Source organism: Lissotriton helveticus, chromosome 9 (genome assembly GCF_964261635.1).
Source record: "Lissotriton helveticus chromosome 9, aLisHel1.1, whole genome shotgun sequence".
Taxonomy (NCBI): Eukaryota; Metazoa; Chordata; class Amphibia; order Caudata; family Salamandridae; genus Lissotriton; species Lissotriton helveticus.
Genome location: NC_136070.1, coordinates 1,172,736,396 through 1,172,754,475, shown reverse-complemented (window position 1 = coordinate 1,172,754,475; position 18,080 = coordinate 1,172,736,396). Strand labels below are relative to the sequence as shown.

Here is an 18,080-nt window from a genome sequence, read left to right as displayed (position 1 = left end):
TACCCCAGCGCGACCCCCTACATTACCCAAAGACCACTGCACTGCCCTAAACCCTAAAACACTTCCCCCAGCATGACCCCTACACTACACAAACACCACTGCACTACCCTAAACCCTAAAACACTACCCCTACACTACACAAACAACACTGCACTACCCTAAACCCTGAAACACTACATCCAGCACGGCCCCCTACACGACACAAACACCACTGCACTACCCTAAACCCTAAAACACTACCCCCTGCAAATCCCCCTACACTACACAAACACCACTGCAGTACCCTAAACCCTAAATGTTTCCCAGCATGAAGACCTACACTACCCAAACACCACTACACTATGCTAAACCCTAAAGCACGACCCCTACAGTATCCAACACCACTGCACTACCCTAAACCCTAAAACACTACCCCAGCACAACCCCCTACACTTCCCAAACACCACTGCACTACCCTTAACCATAAAACACTACCCCAGCACGACCCTCTGCTCTACCCAAACACCACTGCACTACCCTAAACCCTAAAACATTACCCCCAGTACGACCCCCTGCACTACCCAAACACCACTGCACTACCCTAAACCCTAAAACACTACCCCAGCATGACCCCTACACTACCCAAACACCACTGCACTACCCTAAACCCTAAAACACTACCCCCAGCACAACGCCCTACACTACCCAAACACCACTGCACTACCGTACACCCTAAAACACTACCCCAGCCCAACCCCCTACACTACACTAACACCACTGCACTACCCTAAACCCTAAAACACTAACCCCAGGGCTATCCCTACACTACCCAAACACCACTACACTACCCTAACCCTAAAACACGATCCCCTACACTACCCAAACGCCACTCTACTAGCCTAAAGCCTAAAAGACTACCCCTACACTACACAAACACCACTGCACTACCCTAAAACCTAAAACACTTCCCCCAGCATGACCCGCTAGACTACACAAACACCACTGCACTACCCTGAGCCCTAAAACACTACTCCAAGCACGACCCATACATTAAACAAACACCACCACACTACCCTAAACCCTAAAACACTACCCCCAGCACTACGCCTAGACTACCCAAACACCACTGCACTACCCTAAACCCTAAATCTACCCCCAGCACGACCACCTACACTACACAAACAGTACTGCACTACCCTAAACCCTAAAACACTACCCCCAGCACAACCCCCTACACTACCCAAACACCACTGCACTACCCTAAACCCTAAAACACTACCTCAGCACGATCCCCTGCACTACCCAAACAACACTGCACCACACTAAACCCTAAAATACTACCCCCATCCTGTACCACTACACTACCCAAACACCACTGCACTACCCTAAACCCTAAAACCCGACCCCCTACACTACCCAAACACCACTGCACTACCCTAAACCCTAAAACACTACCTCTATCACGACCCCTTACACTACACAAACACCACTGAACTACCCTAAACCAATAAACTCTACCCCTACAGTACACAAACACCGCTGCACTACCCTAAACCCTAAAACAATAACCTCCTGCACAATCCCCTACACTACACAAACACGACTGCACTACCCTAAACCCCTACCCCCAGCACGACCCCTACCCTACCAAAACACCACTGCACTACCCTATACCCTAAATCTACCCCCAGCACGACCGCCTACACTACCCACAAACTACTGCACTACCCTAAACCCTAAAACACTACTCCAGCACAACCCCCTACACTACCCAAACACCACTGCACTACCCTAAACCCTAAAACACTACCCTAGCATGACCCCTGCACTACCCAAACACCATTGCACTAACTCTAAACCCTAAAACACTACCCCCAGCATGACCCCTACACTACCCAAACACCACTGTACTACCCTAAACCCTGAAACACTACTCCCAGTACGACCTCCTACACTACCCAAACACCGCTGCACTGCCCTAATCCCTAACACTCTACACCCTGCACGACCACCTATACTACACAAACACCACTGTACTACCTTAAATCCTAAATTTACCCCCAGCACGACCCCCTCCACTACCCGAACACCCTAAACCAATAAACACTACCCCCAGCACGACCCCTACCCTGCACAAAAACCACTGCACTACTCTAAACCTTAAAACCCTACCACCAGCACAAACCCCTACTCTATACAAACACCACTGCACTATCCTAAACCCTAAATCTCTACCCCCAGCACGACCCCTACACTACCCAAACACCACTGCACTACCCTAAACCCTATATCTACCCCCAGCACGACCCCCTACACTACCCAAACACTACTGCACTACCCTAAACCCTAAAACACTACCCCCAGCATGACCCCCTACACTACCCAACACCACTGCACCCAAATCCTAAATTTACCCCCAGCATAACCACCTACACTACCCAACCACCACGGCACTACTCTAAACCCAAAAACACTACCCCCAGCGCGACCTACTACACTACCCAAACACCACTGCACTACTGTAAACCCAAAAACACTACCCCAGCACGACCCCCTACACTACCCAAACACCACTGCACTACCCTAAAGCCTAAAACACTGCCCCCTACACTACACAAACACCACTGCAGTACCCTAAACCCTAAAACACTTCCCCCAGCATGACCCCCTACACTACACGAACACCACTGCACTACCCTAAACCCTAAAACACTACCCCTAGCACGACCCCTTACACTACACAAACACCACTGCACTACCCTAAACCCTAAAACACAACCCCAATCACTACCCCATACACTACACAAACACCACTGCACTACCCTTAACCCTAAATCTACCCCAGCACGATCACCTACACTACACAAACACCACTGCACTACCCTAAACCCTAAAACACTACCCCTGCACTACCCAAACACCACTGCACTACCCTAAACCACAAAACACTACCCCAGCACGAACCCCTACACTACCCAAACACCACTGCACTACCTAAACCCTAAAACACGACCCCCTACAGTACACAAACACAACTGCACTACCCTAAACCCTAAAACAAAACCCTAGCACGACCCCCTACACTACACAAAAACCAATGCACTTCCCTAAACCCTAAAACACTAACCCCAGGACGGCTCCCTACACTACACAAACACCACTGCACTACCCAAACACCACATCACTACTCTAAACCCTAAAACACTACCCCCAGCACAACCCCCTGCACTACCCAAACACTACTGCACTACCCTAAACCACTACCCCCTTTTTGCGTTTTGCGTGTTTATTTCTTAGGCTTCTTGTGCCTCGGTTCTTCCGAGGCACAAGATGGCTGCCAACACTTCCTGATTTGGAGTGATATCAGCCAATTAGCATACAGCTCGTGCTCAGCAGGGTGCGCGTAGGGTGCACGGATCCTCTGCGGCCATAGATATATATGTGATTTTACTTTTCATTTTCTCAGGACCTACTGAATGGATTTACACCATTTAACAAAAAGGCACAACTCTGAACCAAGGGCTTCTTTTTTGCTAAATTTGGTGTAATTCCGTTCAGCAGTTCGGGCTGTAGCTGTGGCTAAAGGTTCCTATGGGAAATTGCATGGGGAAAACATGTTTTGGGACCCCCCTTTTTTGTCAGCCCCCGCTTGACCAATCACCCCGAGACTTTAAGGATGGGAGCAGGCCAGAGCGCCCCACCGGTTTTGAGAATGTTGCGAAGATTCGTCAACCGGCGCCAAAGATATTCCAAATAGAATGTTGCAGATTTCCTTTAGATAATAGGTCCTAACTATAACTACCTACTGGCGACCGCCAGTAGGTAATTTATATTCATATATATGTACATTCCTCAACCACTAGTGCATTCGAGAAGCATGTTTGCAGAGTGGTGGGGAAAGGATGCTTGGCCTCCAAAGACCTCTCAGCAATCCCGCAGTGTGGGAATTACTGGAGGTAACAGTCGGGCTTTTTGGCCCTCAGGGACCCTCTTCTTCCCCCCACCAGCAGTGCACCAGGAGGCACATTTTCAGAGTGGTGGAGAAAGGGGGCGGGGCATCCAGAAACTTGCCCGTAGATTTTTATTTTACTTTTGAGGAAGAGAGCGAGGCGTGGCCTCCGTTCCCTGACCCGTTTTGGGCCCCGGGGACCACATTCTCCGGGGACCCCATTGCCTGCCACCTGGCCTTTTAAGAAAAGTAATTAAAGAACCCTCGTCCCAGGCCAAATTTGCGACCAGGGACCCCATCACCAGGGGCCCAGCATCTTTTTTAAATATAAAAATAATAATAATATTGGCAGGCGGTCACACAACACCCTTCACGGACCCCATCTCCTGGGACCCGGCCTCTAGTTTGAGTACCCTGATGCCCAGGGCACCCAGTTTTTCATATTGGGAACCACGGGGGAGCCTAAAGGTCCCCCGCAGTCCCTGCTGGCTCCCCCCTCCAGCAGGAACCAGAATTGCTTTTGGGCAGAGAGAGGCGCTGAACATGCAGCTCCCTCTGTCGAAAAGCAATTCTGCTCGACATTGTGCAAGTGACAGCATTTTTCTCCTCTCTTGCATGATGCGGGTGCAGAAATTGCTATGGCTTAGTAGGAGCACTGCCATAGCAAACTGCAGTGTCCCAGGGTGGGGTACCCTGAGACATTCCAGAAAACAGACTTTGGGGGTGGAGGACCACAGGGCCATGTGTGGCTCCAGGAGGGATGTCGTGCAGCTCCCCTCCATTACAGAACACAGCCCTGGGGAGGTGGTGGTCCACAGGGCTGCAAGGGCCAGAGCCCTCTCTCATAAATATAGCTCCTTACAACACATGCGATTTGATCACATACCATTACAAAGCAGTTGTTACAACAACAGCGTTGTTAGTACGCAACACCATAACATTGCAAGTCATTACAATGACTTATTTACTATTCCTACTCTAGTTTGCGCAACAGCAGGGTTGGTTTTGGATTTTAAATCCAATACTAGTGCACCCCCTACAGCAAGTCGTTGTAATGACTTGTTACGTAATTTTATTGCATACTAACAATGCCGTCGTTGTAACGACCATATTGTAACGGTGTTGCGTTGTGGAGACAGCATTGTAAATGCTGTTCTCCCACTCACATTATTATTTTATTTAGCCCCAGGTATGTGGTGGCCCCAGGAGCATTGGGGGGGTTACACGGACCCCCCACATAAATATTACATTTGCCATGGTGAGGTGGCGGTCCTCAGGGCACAGGAGTTGCCTAGGGCAACCCCTGTATAATTTGCTCAACATGCCCCTTGGAGGTGTTGCTTCTTTAACCCCTTCGACGCTCATGACGAGCCCAGCTCGTCATGGAGTTTCCATTGGTTTCAATGGAAATTACATGGGAATCAACAAATAGGCTTAGCATCCAAGTGGTTAAGGCTCAAAGGAGGTGGGCCCTGTGCGCCCCCTCCTATATGTTATACACATGTCTCCAGAACCTGGCCCACCCAGGGGCTGATTACAAATGAAGCAAGGGAGTCTTCGCTTTTTTAAAATTTTCAGTGGGATTCACAGATCCAGTGCGACTCCCATCTAAAAAAAAATGCTTTTTTGGCACTGCGTGGACCCAGTGGGATGCCCCCAAGAGGCCTGGGGAGTCAGGGTGTTTTTACCCTCCCCCTTTTCTTTTCTTTAAATGGTTTTTCAGTGACTCGGTTCAACTAAGTCACCAGAAGGCTGCCAACACTTCTTGGTTTGAAGTGTTGGCAGCCAATCAGACTTCAGCAGGAGATTGGGAGGGTATTACGGCTCTACAGCGTCCATACATATATAACTTTACATTTCTTTAAATAACTAAAAAATACTGAACAGATTCACACCATTTAATAAAAAGGTAATTTTTAGGGCCTACAGATATCTTTCTGCTAAATGGGATGTAATTCCGTTCAGCAGTTTGTGCCAAAGACTTGTTTGAAATTTCCTATGGAAATTAACATGGGGAAAATATGTTTTTAGACCCCCTTTTCCTCACGCCCCGCTTGACGGATCACGCTGAACTTTTCAAGGCAGCAGCTGAAGTGTGTGTTAAACTAGTTTTGAAACTTTCACGAGGATTCATCAAGCAATGCTAAAGTTATTGGTAAATAAATAAAAAACACTCTTCCTATGGAAGCTACATCCCAACTATAACTACATACTGCCAACCGCTAGTAGGTATTGTATATATAGATGTATATATTCATCAACATCCCGTTCCTCCTCCATAAAACAGGACTCTACATGCTTGGGTTACACTCAGCGGTTTATTTTGGCAGCTGGTAGATGTATAAATGTAGCATCAAAATGTGTGTGTGTTTATATTTTCTCTCAAAGAACCAAAGGTTATGCATACTTTATAGTCAGGAAATAGATTTTTTTTAAACTCAGAAATTCACAGAAAAAAACAAAGGTTACAGGGATGTTACAGTTAGGCTTAGCTTTCAGTCATAAAAAAACAGTGGAATCAAGTAGTTACAGTTACCTGGGACAACTATATATTTTTTCCCCTGCTAGGCACTGCTTATGTTATAACCTCACATATTACATTACTCATGACATGGTCAGTGACAACTCTGATGGCATCAGTGATGACATCTCTAATGACATCACTGATCATATCATCCACAGAACCACTAACAAACCAACGCATCTACTCGCACACCCACAAACACACCCACACCCACACATCCACTCACATACACATTCACAGACCCATACAACCACTCAACACATCTACTCGCACACCCACAAACACACCCACACCCACACATCCACTCACATACACATTCACAGACCCATAAAACCACTCACATCGTCTCATCTCCCACCAGGTAAGGACAGGAAAGAACCCACTTGTCACAGTCACTACAGATTGGACTGCAATAGATCAATAATGCATTCACCTCCACAAACCATTTCAGATTATCCTTCATGTGGAATTGCTGAGAAAACACACTTGCTTTGCCTTCATCAAGCCCAGGAGGTCAAGAACATGTGTCCTTTACATAAGTGGCACTTCAACTGGGGCACCTGTTATGTTTAGATATGGGAGTGCTTCTCGTTTTGTTTCTTTTAATCATGTTTATTGATTTTCCACAACAGAATATTGTTTGCTTTCGGATTACAACAATTTACTTTTTGTTACACTGATATTACAAGAACAGTAACTTGAATGGCTTGGGTTGGATGTCCGGAGAACTCCCGCCACCGTTAAGGAAGGACCATCGTATAATTTGTAATTATACACATGTACATATTAGAGTACATTCACCTACACACTCACATACCAAATTACTGTTCAACAAATGGTCTCGCGTGTAAACTCAATGCTTGTCCGACTTGTAGTCACAGGCAGGCATCAATGTAAAACGATTTAGAATGTAACAAAACTATGAGTCAAACTCTACTTATGGGCACCAGACACAGTGTACCAGCTAATAAAACGTGTCAGTGGGTGTTTCAGATGTGGATAACCATGCCCAATGCATCACCCATCGTGGCTGCATCAATAGGGAGAGCAACGAGGGGGGTGCATGACACAGAGAAGAGGAGGGGGGTGACCGGAGAGGATATAGACAGAGGAGGAAAAGAGAATGTCGTAACATGTCGTGAAGGGATAGATGGGGGGCGAAGGCGAGGGGGACGAAGGGGCACGGATCCCGCCTATAGAGGGGGGCCCATTTTGACTAACTTAGTTTCAACCAGCGACAGGTATTGCCTCCATTGGGTAACAGGCCTTCGCGGTGGTGCCAGCGCCCGCGAGGCCTGTGCTAGCTGATTTGTATGCTTTGATACCAGTGCCCTCCTAAGTTCCAACAGCCATGAGTGTACATTGGGGCCCGCTTGGGCTTTCCACATCTAAGCTATTTTGCATTTGGCGAGGACCAGAGCGAGGGCCAGAAATGTATTCAGAGCTTTACGCGATGCAGAGTGCCTAGTAGCACCGAGCAGGAAGTTAGTGGGTTGCAGTGATACCTGAGCCCCTACTGCTTCCGTGAGTATGGCTGCTATTGTGCTACAGTATATTTGTATACTTATGCAAGTCCATACCATATGTGTAAATGTGGCCTCTGAGTTATGGCATCTGGGGCACCTGTCAACAGATGTTGGGTACATGCGGGCGAGTCTGAGGGGCCATAGCAACTGAACTGCAACTTAATAGCGCTCATAGTTTGGGGCAATAACGGGAGATACAATTTATGCAAAGCCACCCTGGCTCTAGAGTGTCCCCATATGAGGAAGATCAGAAGAGATTCCAGGTCTCTGAATAGTTTTCGTGACAGGGTATAGGGGAGTGGATAGAAGAAATATAATAGCTGAGGAAGGATCAGCTTGTTGGAGATCACCACTCAACCCATAGGGATAAAGGGAGGCTTAACCAGAACGGAGAGTCGACCGGGCTCAAGTTATAGCACGCCCTAAGTTACCGTCTATAGTATCCGTCCCCGAATGGTATATCTGTGTCCCCAAATATTTAAATGTGTCACATGCCTATTCCGATACCGTTTCTGGCGTGGTCTGTCTCTGGTCCATTGACATTGGTGTCATTGGGAACACCACCGATTTAGACCAATAAACCCGCAGTCTCGATACCAATGTGTGAGCGTTTAGCAGGTCCATTATCTGCTGATCTCGGTAGGATGAGTCAGCGAGAGCCATGCATGGCAGCTGCCAAGTCGATATATCAGGTCTTTGCGCACCCCAGGATAGACTGATCACTAATGGGTTGTAGTACAAGAATGTTCGTGGCAGATAATCCACCTTGGAGACATTATGCAGGGCATTATCTGAACAGTATGTATTATCTATCCTAGTATACAAGGCGTGCAGCGCTGAGTAGTGTGAGTATGTACGTGTTAGAGGATGGTTACTGCGCCATGTATCACGGAGCTGCATATTTATGATCCAATCTCTTATGCATTGTGCCAGCTTACGGAAGTGCTTCTTGTTAAGGTTTAATTACTGTGAAATGAGCATCAGGGCCAGAACAGCCATGCCAAAAATGTAAGGCAGGTGGGGGACCGCGTGGCCCCTCTTCTGAGGCTGATTGCAGTCCAGGGGACCCCATCCCCTGGGGCCTGGGCAAATTCAATGGGGTGGGGGCCGCATCCTCTTGGGCCCAGCTACATCTATCTTCATGCCCTGGCCCCACCCAGGGCACCTATTTTGCTTTGATGGGGACTGCTGGGGAAACCTCAATCAACTTGCAGTCCCAGCTTGCTCTCCGCCTCCTGCGGGAGCCGGCATTACGACTGCATGCAGGGGGCAGCTAAATATGCAGCTCAATGCACGCAGGAGCAATATTTCATCTGTTTCCCTGCATGCATGACAGAGGAGAGGGAAACAGATGAAAAACCTGCTACCTGCAAGCATGAGAATTTTGATTGCTCGAGCTTTCTTAAAGCGGAGTTAGTGTTTGCTGTCTCAGCTCCTGCCAAGCAAAAGTAAACCAGAAACCGGTCCTCGGAAGCTTGTTTCCAGTCCATGGAAGACATGGCTTGGCAGTTCGGGCTGGACTGTTCCCATGAGGCACATGGTCAGACTGATTTGCATATAGCCATGTCTGAACTGGGGTGGCAGAGTGGGCTAAAGAACGGTGATGGATATAACCCAGATCTGTTGACTGGGTGTGAGTGTTTGATTGATTCAGATGCTCCGTTCATCACCACTCCCTTTTGTACAAGCAAAAGTAAACAGCATTGTCCTGTGGGTGGACACCTCAGGAGATAGCAGGAGCTGGCCCTGAGGGGTGGCGGTTCCCAGGGCCAGCTGAATTCATTTTTGTTGGCCTTAGGACTCTGAGTACTTTACCACCGCTAACGAGTGCTGAAGTGTGTGTAATCTCTCCTCTAAACATGATAATGTTGGTTCATACCCACTTGGCATATTTAGTTTACTTATGAGTCCCTAGTAAAGTGACACTAAATGTAGCCAGGGCCCGCAAATTAAATGCTGCCAGGGGATCTGCAAAAACATTATTTAGGCCCAGATCTCTGTACTGGGGTGAATGTATGACATTGTTCTGCATTCTGTCCATCAACTGTTGTTTTTGCATTTGTCACCACGAGTGGGAGTGGGTATTCTCAAACGTGAGTCCCATGCTCTTCACACCACTGGAGTCAAGCTATCCTGGCTGAAGACGGCTGATAGCCAGAAACCGGTCCTAGGATGCTTGATTCCGGTCCAGGAAAGACATGGCTTGGCAGTTCGGGCTGGACTGTACCCATGAGGCACAGGGTCAAGGCTGATTTGCATATGGCCATGTCTGAACTGGGGTGGTGTGGAGTGCAAAAAAACTATGGATTTAGGCCCAGATCTCTGTACTGGGGTGAATGTATGACATTGTTCTGCATCCTGTCCATCAACTGTTTTTGCATTTGCTAGGGGATCTGCAGCACTAATGTGTCATGCTCCGAAGCAGTGCTGAGATGCCCTAGGGTAGTCACGCGCTCTATAAATCCCATAAACATAAGCAGCACTTTAAACATGTTTTAAGCCTGCCATTGTGTGTGCAGTGTAAACTACAATTTGACCTGGCAAAATAACCATTTTTCCAGGCCTAAATCTTCACTGTTAATACATATAAGTCACCCCTAGGGTAGGTCCTGGACAACCCAGAGAGCAGAGTGCACTGTATTTAAAATGCTGAGAATGTAGTTTTTTAAGTTCTACATGTCCTGGAAGTGAAATTTCTTTTTCACTACTGCAAGGCCTATATCTCCCATTTGATAACATTGAGATGACCATATTACATTTTTAGGTTTGGTGTCTCTGGAGTCCTAATTTAAAATCTTAGTACATGATGAAGTTGGATTTTAAGTTACAATTCTGAAAATGCCACTTTAAGAAAGTTAGCGTTATCTTGACTTAGCTATTTGATGCCTGCAGCCTGTCTTTGGTCACATGACTGGGTGTAGTTGACATCTTTGTGTATTTCACCTAGAGAGCCACACAGAATGGGAGCTTAGGTGTGAATGTGTGGCCCATAACTGGCAGTATGGCAGGGAGGAGCTGGGACCAGTCTCACTTACACCTGAATAAAATGTGTCCTGTCCCCACACACAGTACTGCATATCCCCTGTAGTTAGTCTGGAGTCAAAGCAGGCCAGGACAAACATCTGTGCGCTTTAAAGGCATGCCTCTAGAGGCATCTTCCCACTTCAAAGGCAGAAATGTATATAAAAGAAGGACCTCCGATACCACCTCTTCAGTACACATGGATACTCTGCTAGGAAGAAGGGCTGCTGTGCTGCTGAAGGACTGCCGCTCTGCTGGATTGTACTCTGTTGGACTCCTGCTTTGTTGTTATGACCTACTGCCCTCTTGTCTGGGTGAGAAGGACTGGACCTTCATCTCTTGAATCCAGAACCGAGAGTGACTCCAAGGGCTAATTGGCTGGCCTCCTGACCAGAAGTCACAGGGAAATAACAGGCTTCCAACTACCTTGCACCTGAACCTGGACTCTGCTGTCTGTGAGTCTACCCTGACAAATGTTGCCACCCCATCCTGGACACTTGGAAGTGGGCCTAAGGCACCTGCCAGTGGAACCGATCCTTCTTCTTTTCTGAGCAGCACATCCCAGAGCAGAACCAATGCATCTCCTTGGCTGAGCAACACATACCTGAGCAGAACTGACACATCGCTGCTGCTGCGTGGAATGGACCAGTAGCAAAGACTTGCATCACCCACTGCAGTGCTCAGAACCAAAACATCACCTGGCGGTGCATCCACAGCCCAGGTCCTCACATCTCTTGTCAACAGCAGCTTTAACCACAAAACGCTGGCTCTGCATCACAGCCTCGCAGCTCCTCAGAACTAACACATCACCAGCTGTACCCCAAATCCCAGATGCTGGACTACACATCGCAAGCTCCATCGACTGGTACCTCTATAACAACACAACAGGACCTCGCACTGCAGTTTCATCGCATCTCATTTCCAAAGCATCCCTTTGGCTGTGCGGTGCATCTTAGACACGGATCCACCCAACACTCCGCAACCAGGATTTAAGGTACTGTCTTCAGTTGGTTTAACTGGGTCACAGTAGCCAGTCTGCGCTCCATCGTGGTTGGACTACACTTGTGACGTTGTCCAGGTCTGGCACAACAAGATGTCCCAAATTGCTGATTTTTGGTTCTATTTTCACTACAAACTTTAAACTTCGATATTTCCAATTCTTTGAATTTGGTTTTTGGTATTGTATTATTTTTTAATACCTACTCTATTTTTCGAAAACGGGTGTGGACTGCTTTCGTTGTGAATTTTCACTGTTTTACTGTTTGAAGTGTTGCACAAATACTTTACTCATTGCCTCCAACTTAAGCATGACTGCTCTGTGCCAAGGTATTAAGGGGTAAACACAGGCTAATTTTGAGTTTGCTTGTGCCTTACCCTTACAAGGACTGTGGTTTCTACTTGACCAGGGTTTACATCCCAGTCAATATTCAACACAAATTCTTACAAACACTTTCTTTATTAAAATGCGATCAGAAACTTGGTGGTCTCCTGACTCCAGCAGGCCACAATCCCTGTGATTGCATCAAATTTTCGTTGCGCAAAGTCACAACATACCACATGAATATTGAGGAGATAAATTCGAGTGTGACCCATAATAATTTGGAACTTTTTGAACAGGCCTATTAGTTCATAAGTCAGTTTGCAAAGTTCTTTTTATTGACGAATTTGAGGCAATTTTTTGCAAATGGAAGTTTCATAAGACTGGCCCTGAATTTCTTTTAATTATTATCCCTCGCCCCTCCTCACTGATTCAAGCTAGCTCAAGTGTGGCTTGATTTGCTTAAAATGACAGGCTGCATGCAGTTACTTGCCGACTGCTCTATATTCAAGGTTTTCATAAAACAAATGGAAACATAAAAACATATTCCACAAACACACATTAACATTAATACAACATTCTGCCTCTCAAATTGGATTTCAAAAGAATTGCAGTCCAACCCAGACTTAACAAGGGGATCTGCTTATCCACTTTATTTCTGTGGCTACTTCTGTGATTACCTGTTGATGCTAAGAGTATCTCCAAGTTGTGTTGTATTGTCACCAAAGCTCTTCGCTCTTGTACTCTGACTTACCTAGTACAACGACTGACTCCCTCTAGAGGTCTTTGCAAATTTTGAAGTTCCAACTCCCTCCTTCTGTCTGGAAAATCTTCTCTTTCGGAAAAAACTTAATATTTCACAGGAAGTGCTGCAAAAACTTTGTCCTATATTTCATCCAGGTTTGGGACATAGCTCGTATCTGGATAATACAGAAAATGCTTGAAAGGCTGTTTATTCCTGCGTCTTGTAAAGATATAATGTACCTGCCTCTTCAGGCTACTGCTTGATGAAGGGCAGATGACTTCGACATTCATTGAATTGGATATATGAGAATATTCTTGATAAGGAATTCTTCAAGTAAATGTAAATGTAAATTGATACTTGTATAGCGCACTACTCACCCGCAAGGGTCTCAAGGCGCTTGTACGAATACTGCTGTGGGCCCCATCCTGGCTTTCCCTGTGAGGTGTCCATTCCTGGGCACCCCCAAGGTGGAGGCCAGGCATCCTTAGCGATGTGGGGGCCATTGTGGAGATTAAGGAAGCTATTGCCCAGAGTTGCAGAGTGGGACTCCATGATTGGAATAGGCACCGAGGCGAGAATTATCAGGTTTGTGGAATTTTGAGCCCAAGACCCGCCGAGGCGGGGAATTGAACCCTGGTCCCGGGCTAGACCTCTGCATCAGGGTCTGCCGCTCTAACCATTGAGCCACACTTATCCACTTGAGTAATGTATTTTTTATTTTTTCACATATGGCACTGTAATTGATGATCTTTCATTGAATCATTGAAACTTTAATACCTAATATTATGCAAAGTGATTTGGTACACCTCACTCACCCACTCCATTAGGGAAAGTTGCATTGAAATAGATAATTAAACAAATAAATAAATACCAACCTCCTGTCATTTCCAATATCAGGCACTACAAAGCACTTTGTGAGGAATTATATTTTGGGCCAAGTAAGCGGTCTATCTCGACATTATTTTGCTGTGCTGCCCTATGCCAAATCAAAAGGGCAGGACTACACCATATTTACAAGCTAAGGTGCATTCCTGTCCTATCAGCCAGCTCTGATAAACAATTAGCAGCTGTGCGCCAATGCAGGCACCCTTGCACCATGGTGCAAGTGTGTCTGCTTTGTTGGCATAATTGTTTTTGTGCAGGAAGGAACAACTTCCTGCACAAAAACAATCAAGAGAGACGTTTTGCTCTTTCTATGTGTGCTGCAAAATGCAGCACACGTGGAAAGAGGACAAATCAAGGAGAAAGGTAAACATTTCTCCTCATTACACTACTCTAAGGAGGTGAAAACGGCAAAGGGGGCTTATTTACATGCCCTGTGAGCCACTGCAACGTCACTTTTTGAGACGTTCCAGTGGAGCACAGGGCTTAGCCATATCTGCAAGGCCAAGTAAAGCCACTCTGCATGGCTTTTCATGGCCCTGTCATTATGGTGTGAAGCAACGCAGCACAAGTTGCTGCTTTGCCTCACACTGCGATGGAAAGGCGCACCATGGGTGTTACGGTGGATGTTCCCACCTAACACCCATGGTTTTTGAAACATTTCCAGATTGACAAGAATCTGTACACCTGGGAATGCATCAAAATCGTATGTCTCCCCAGGGGTGGCTTAATGGTAATTTGTGTGAGTGAGGGTGTTCATTCTCCACAAAAACAATCTGATACCGTTGCACCATAGTGAAAGGGTGCCTGCGTTGGCACATAGCAGCCATTTGTGCACCAGCACTGTGGAATATGACATGAATGCACCATTTCTCACTTAGGGCAGCGTGACAGGAAGGCTTGCAGAGCTGCCCTAGGCCAAAATATAGTAAATGAGGCCCAGGGTTTTGGTGCTGACTCAGATTTAAAAGATATTGTAAATCTGGGGCAGCATCAAAGTCCATGGGTCTTGTGTGGGAACACCCACAGCAACACCCATGGACCGCCTCTTTGCCGCAAAGTGAGGCAAGGCAGCAACTTGCACTGCTTTGCCTTACCCCATCTCTACAATGCCATGAAAAGCCATTTAGAGTGACTTTACGTGGCCTTGTAGAAATGGCTAAGCTCTCTGTGCCATGCTGTCAGAAAAAAGTGACGTTACGGTGGCTCACAGGGCTTGTAAATATATCTGCTGTTTTTTTGAAGAATTGGGGCCTTATTTATAAGCTCCTTGGCCACTGGTTTTCAGTTTTTCCCATATTAAAAGTGATGCAACGGCGGCACATGAGGCTTGCAAATAAGCCTCTTGATATACTCCAGATGTTGTTAACACAAGCAAGGAATATGTTGAAAATAAAGTAAATTGCAACTTACTCCCAACCCTTTCACTTCAGCAGTGAATGTGTTCAGGTCATTGTCAATGATTCGTCCTGCAACCACTATTTCGCTTCCATCATAGTAGTTCTTGAAGATGTTCTGTGTTAGGTCAGATATCTCGTTTTCAGGATACTGAAGCTGGACGTCCACCAGCAGGGGGTTGGCGACTTCATTATAAAATCCCTGCAGAAGTAATAACAGGATGCAAATGAAGAAGCATGACAATATCAGCTTTGATATCTAGCAAATCTGTTAATGTGCCTGTTACCATTCCTATCTAACAAAATATGTTATTGTTATGTTGATGGTGCGATTGTTATGTTCTTTTTGACTGCTCAATTGATTTTGCTGCCATTGTCCATCGCGTTATTTAGTAAAGTGGGGAATAGTTTAAGGAGCATAATTTAAATAACTTTGATAGGTTTCTATTTGTTAAACTGCTATATGGTTTGTTTCCCATTGTGTTTTAAAGAAATTGCAGACACATTTATGCATTGCATCGCAACTAATTTTATACCATCAAATCATAATAACTTTGGGCGTACAGTGTGCTATTTTATATACCAATATAACACAATTAAAGTTTTACAATTGTTTGAAAAGGATGAACCAAAACACAGTGGGCCTAATGTACCAAAAACTCATTTAACCTTACAAAGCCTGCGCTGTACGCATTTTCTGGCTTTGTAGGGATGAAAATGAAAACACAACAGGGCTTATTTATGGGATTTTGGCATAGGGCAGCACAGCACGGCACCTTACTGCACAGCCCTATGCCAAAGTGAAAGGGCAGGAGTGTACCGTATTTAAGCAATAGGGTGCATTCCTGCCCTTTCTCCCTGCCCTGGCGATGTGTCAGCAGCCTAGCGCCAACATAGGCAACCTTGCAGGATAGTGCAAGAGTGCCTCCGTTGCATGCAAAGGGCACCGTCCTGTACAAAAACAATCCTAAGAGGTGTTTCCTCCTTCTATGTGTGCTGCAGAATGCAGCACTCCCAAAAAGAGGGAAAAGTGTGGGGAAATAAACATATTTCTCCTCCTTATGCCTCACCTAGGGAGGCCTATGGACTTGGTGCTTTCCCAGGCTTACATCACTTCGTAATTTTGGAGCAGCGCCAAATTCCATTGGTGTTGCATGAGGAAACTCATCTCAATGCCCATGGAACGCCTCCTGGGCGTAGAGTAAGGCAACGCAAATATTTGTGCTGCATTGCTTTACTCAATATTTATGAGGCCACTGAAAGCATCACACATGTACCACTGTGCATGGTGCACAAGTGATGCAGGGCTCTCAAAAAAAAGCCCCAACCTCTTAAAGTGGCACAGTAAGTGACAAACATTTCTGAGACTTGCAGAAGCTCAACATTACAATACTTTGTGAAGCAGAGTACTTTGAGGAAGGCAAATCAACTTTACCTCATCCTTGTAATTCACAAGAAAATATATCAATGGTTCCAAAGGTTTCTTTAGGCACAATGCTGTAAATCATAGAGTTTGCATTTACACATTTGCTAAACATGTTTAATAGTTAAAAAAGTGTTTCTGAATCTGAAATGTGTTCAGAAATTGATATCAATTTGGGGACCAATTCACAAAGGGACTTACGTGTAGTAAAGTGTGGAGTCTCTGCACTCATGACAGAATCTCAACACAAGGGGCGAAATCTCCTTAAGGTGCACTGCAGAGAGTGTGGCATATGGAGATTTTGCCCTGAGCACAGAGATTACACCACGAGAGTGGAGACTCCACCACAAATGCAAAGACTTCGCACTTGTAACTTTACTACACGTAAGATCCTTTGAGAATTGGGCCCTTAGTATTTGGAAGGTGTATATTATAGGCATCTCTTCCAGATACTGAATCAATATTCTATGTAGCAATGCTATGCAATCAAAAAACATTCACAAACCATTGATCATTTACAGACACCTCAGAGGAGGCAGAAAGACAATATGAATGTTAAAAAACACATTTGTTTAAGTGAAGGCAGTCTTCAGAAACAAAAAAAGGCTTTTCTTTTTAAACACAGTCCAATTTCCTTTGAAGAAAACCGACCACTTTATTAAAAAACGATCACCGACATGATTACTGTGATGGCTTGCAATCATAGTGGTTCACAATTTACGATCTAACTCAACAATATTCATGTGGTAGTGCAAGTTGCGACCCACTATGATTAAGAATTTTGCGAAGCAACCCAATAGCAAGTAAGTTGGTTCCCAAAATACCACACTGAATGCAAAGATACGGATCACAAATTCCGACCAGGTTTTTGCAGCCAGCATTTAAAACATCTGGCTTTAGATGTATACTCATTGCCTTTGTTAGTCACTAAACATTTGCAAAGTGGAAGCTGTTCTTAAGTGACAGCTGTAGGTATTTGCCAAAGACGACAGTGGTCTTGTGGACCACTTGCTAAGCTCCCTATCATGCACTTCACAGCATGTCTTCTTATAGGTCTGGATTTGGAGACAGCTTTAGCTCGCCCTCAAACTATTGTTTTCCAAAAATATACATAAATAACATAACTATTATATACACTTTGAGGGGCTTCTGGACAACTGGATTCACTCATTGGTCTTTTGAATTCTCATTCAGTTTTCTTCATCCCACTACAGACCATCACATGGCACAGCACAAAGTAGTAGCACAAAGCTTCTGCACATTGTGCACATCTGCCTAAAAATAGTTACATTTGCTTCTTTTTTATTCAGTTTTGG

At 45.7% G+C, this 18,080-nt stretch overlaps 1 protein-coding gene across 1 annotated transcript in view; it reads right to left on the bottom strand.

Annotated features, from left to right (window-relative positions):
- LOC144783390 (inter-alpha-trypsin inhibitor heavy chain H3-like) overlaps window positions 1-18,080 on the bottom strand; it is a 584,371-nt gene that overhangs the window by 345,200 nt on the left and 221,091 nt on the right. The window contains exon 12 of the mRNA XM_078662386.1: window positions 15,358-15,543. Coding sequence (XP_078518512.1) covers window positions 15,358-15,543 — 186 coding nt within the window. The remainder of the gene's footprint in view (window positions 1-15,357; window positions 15,544-18,080) is intronic.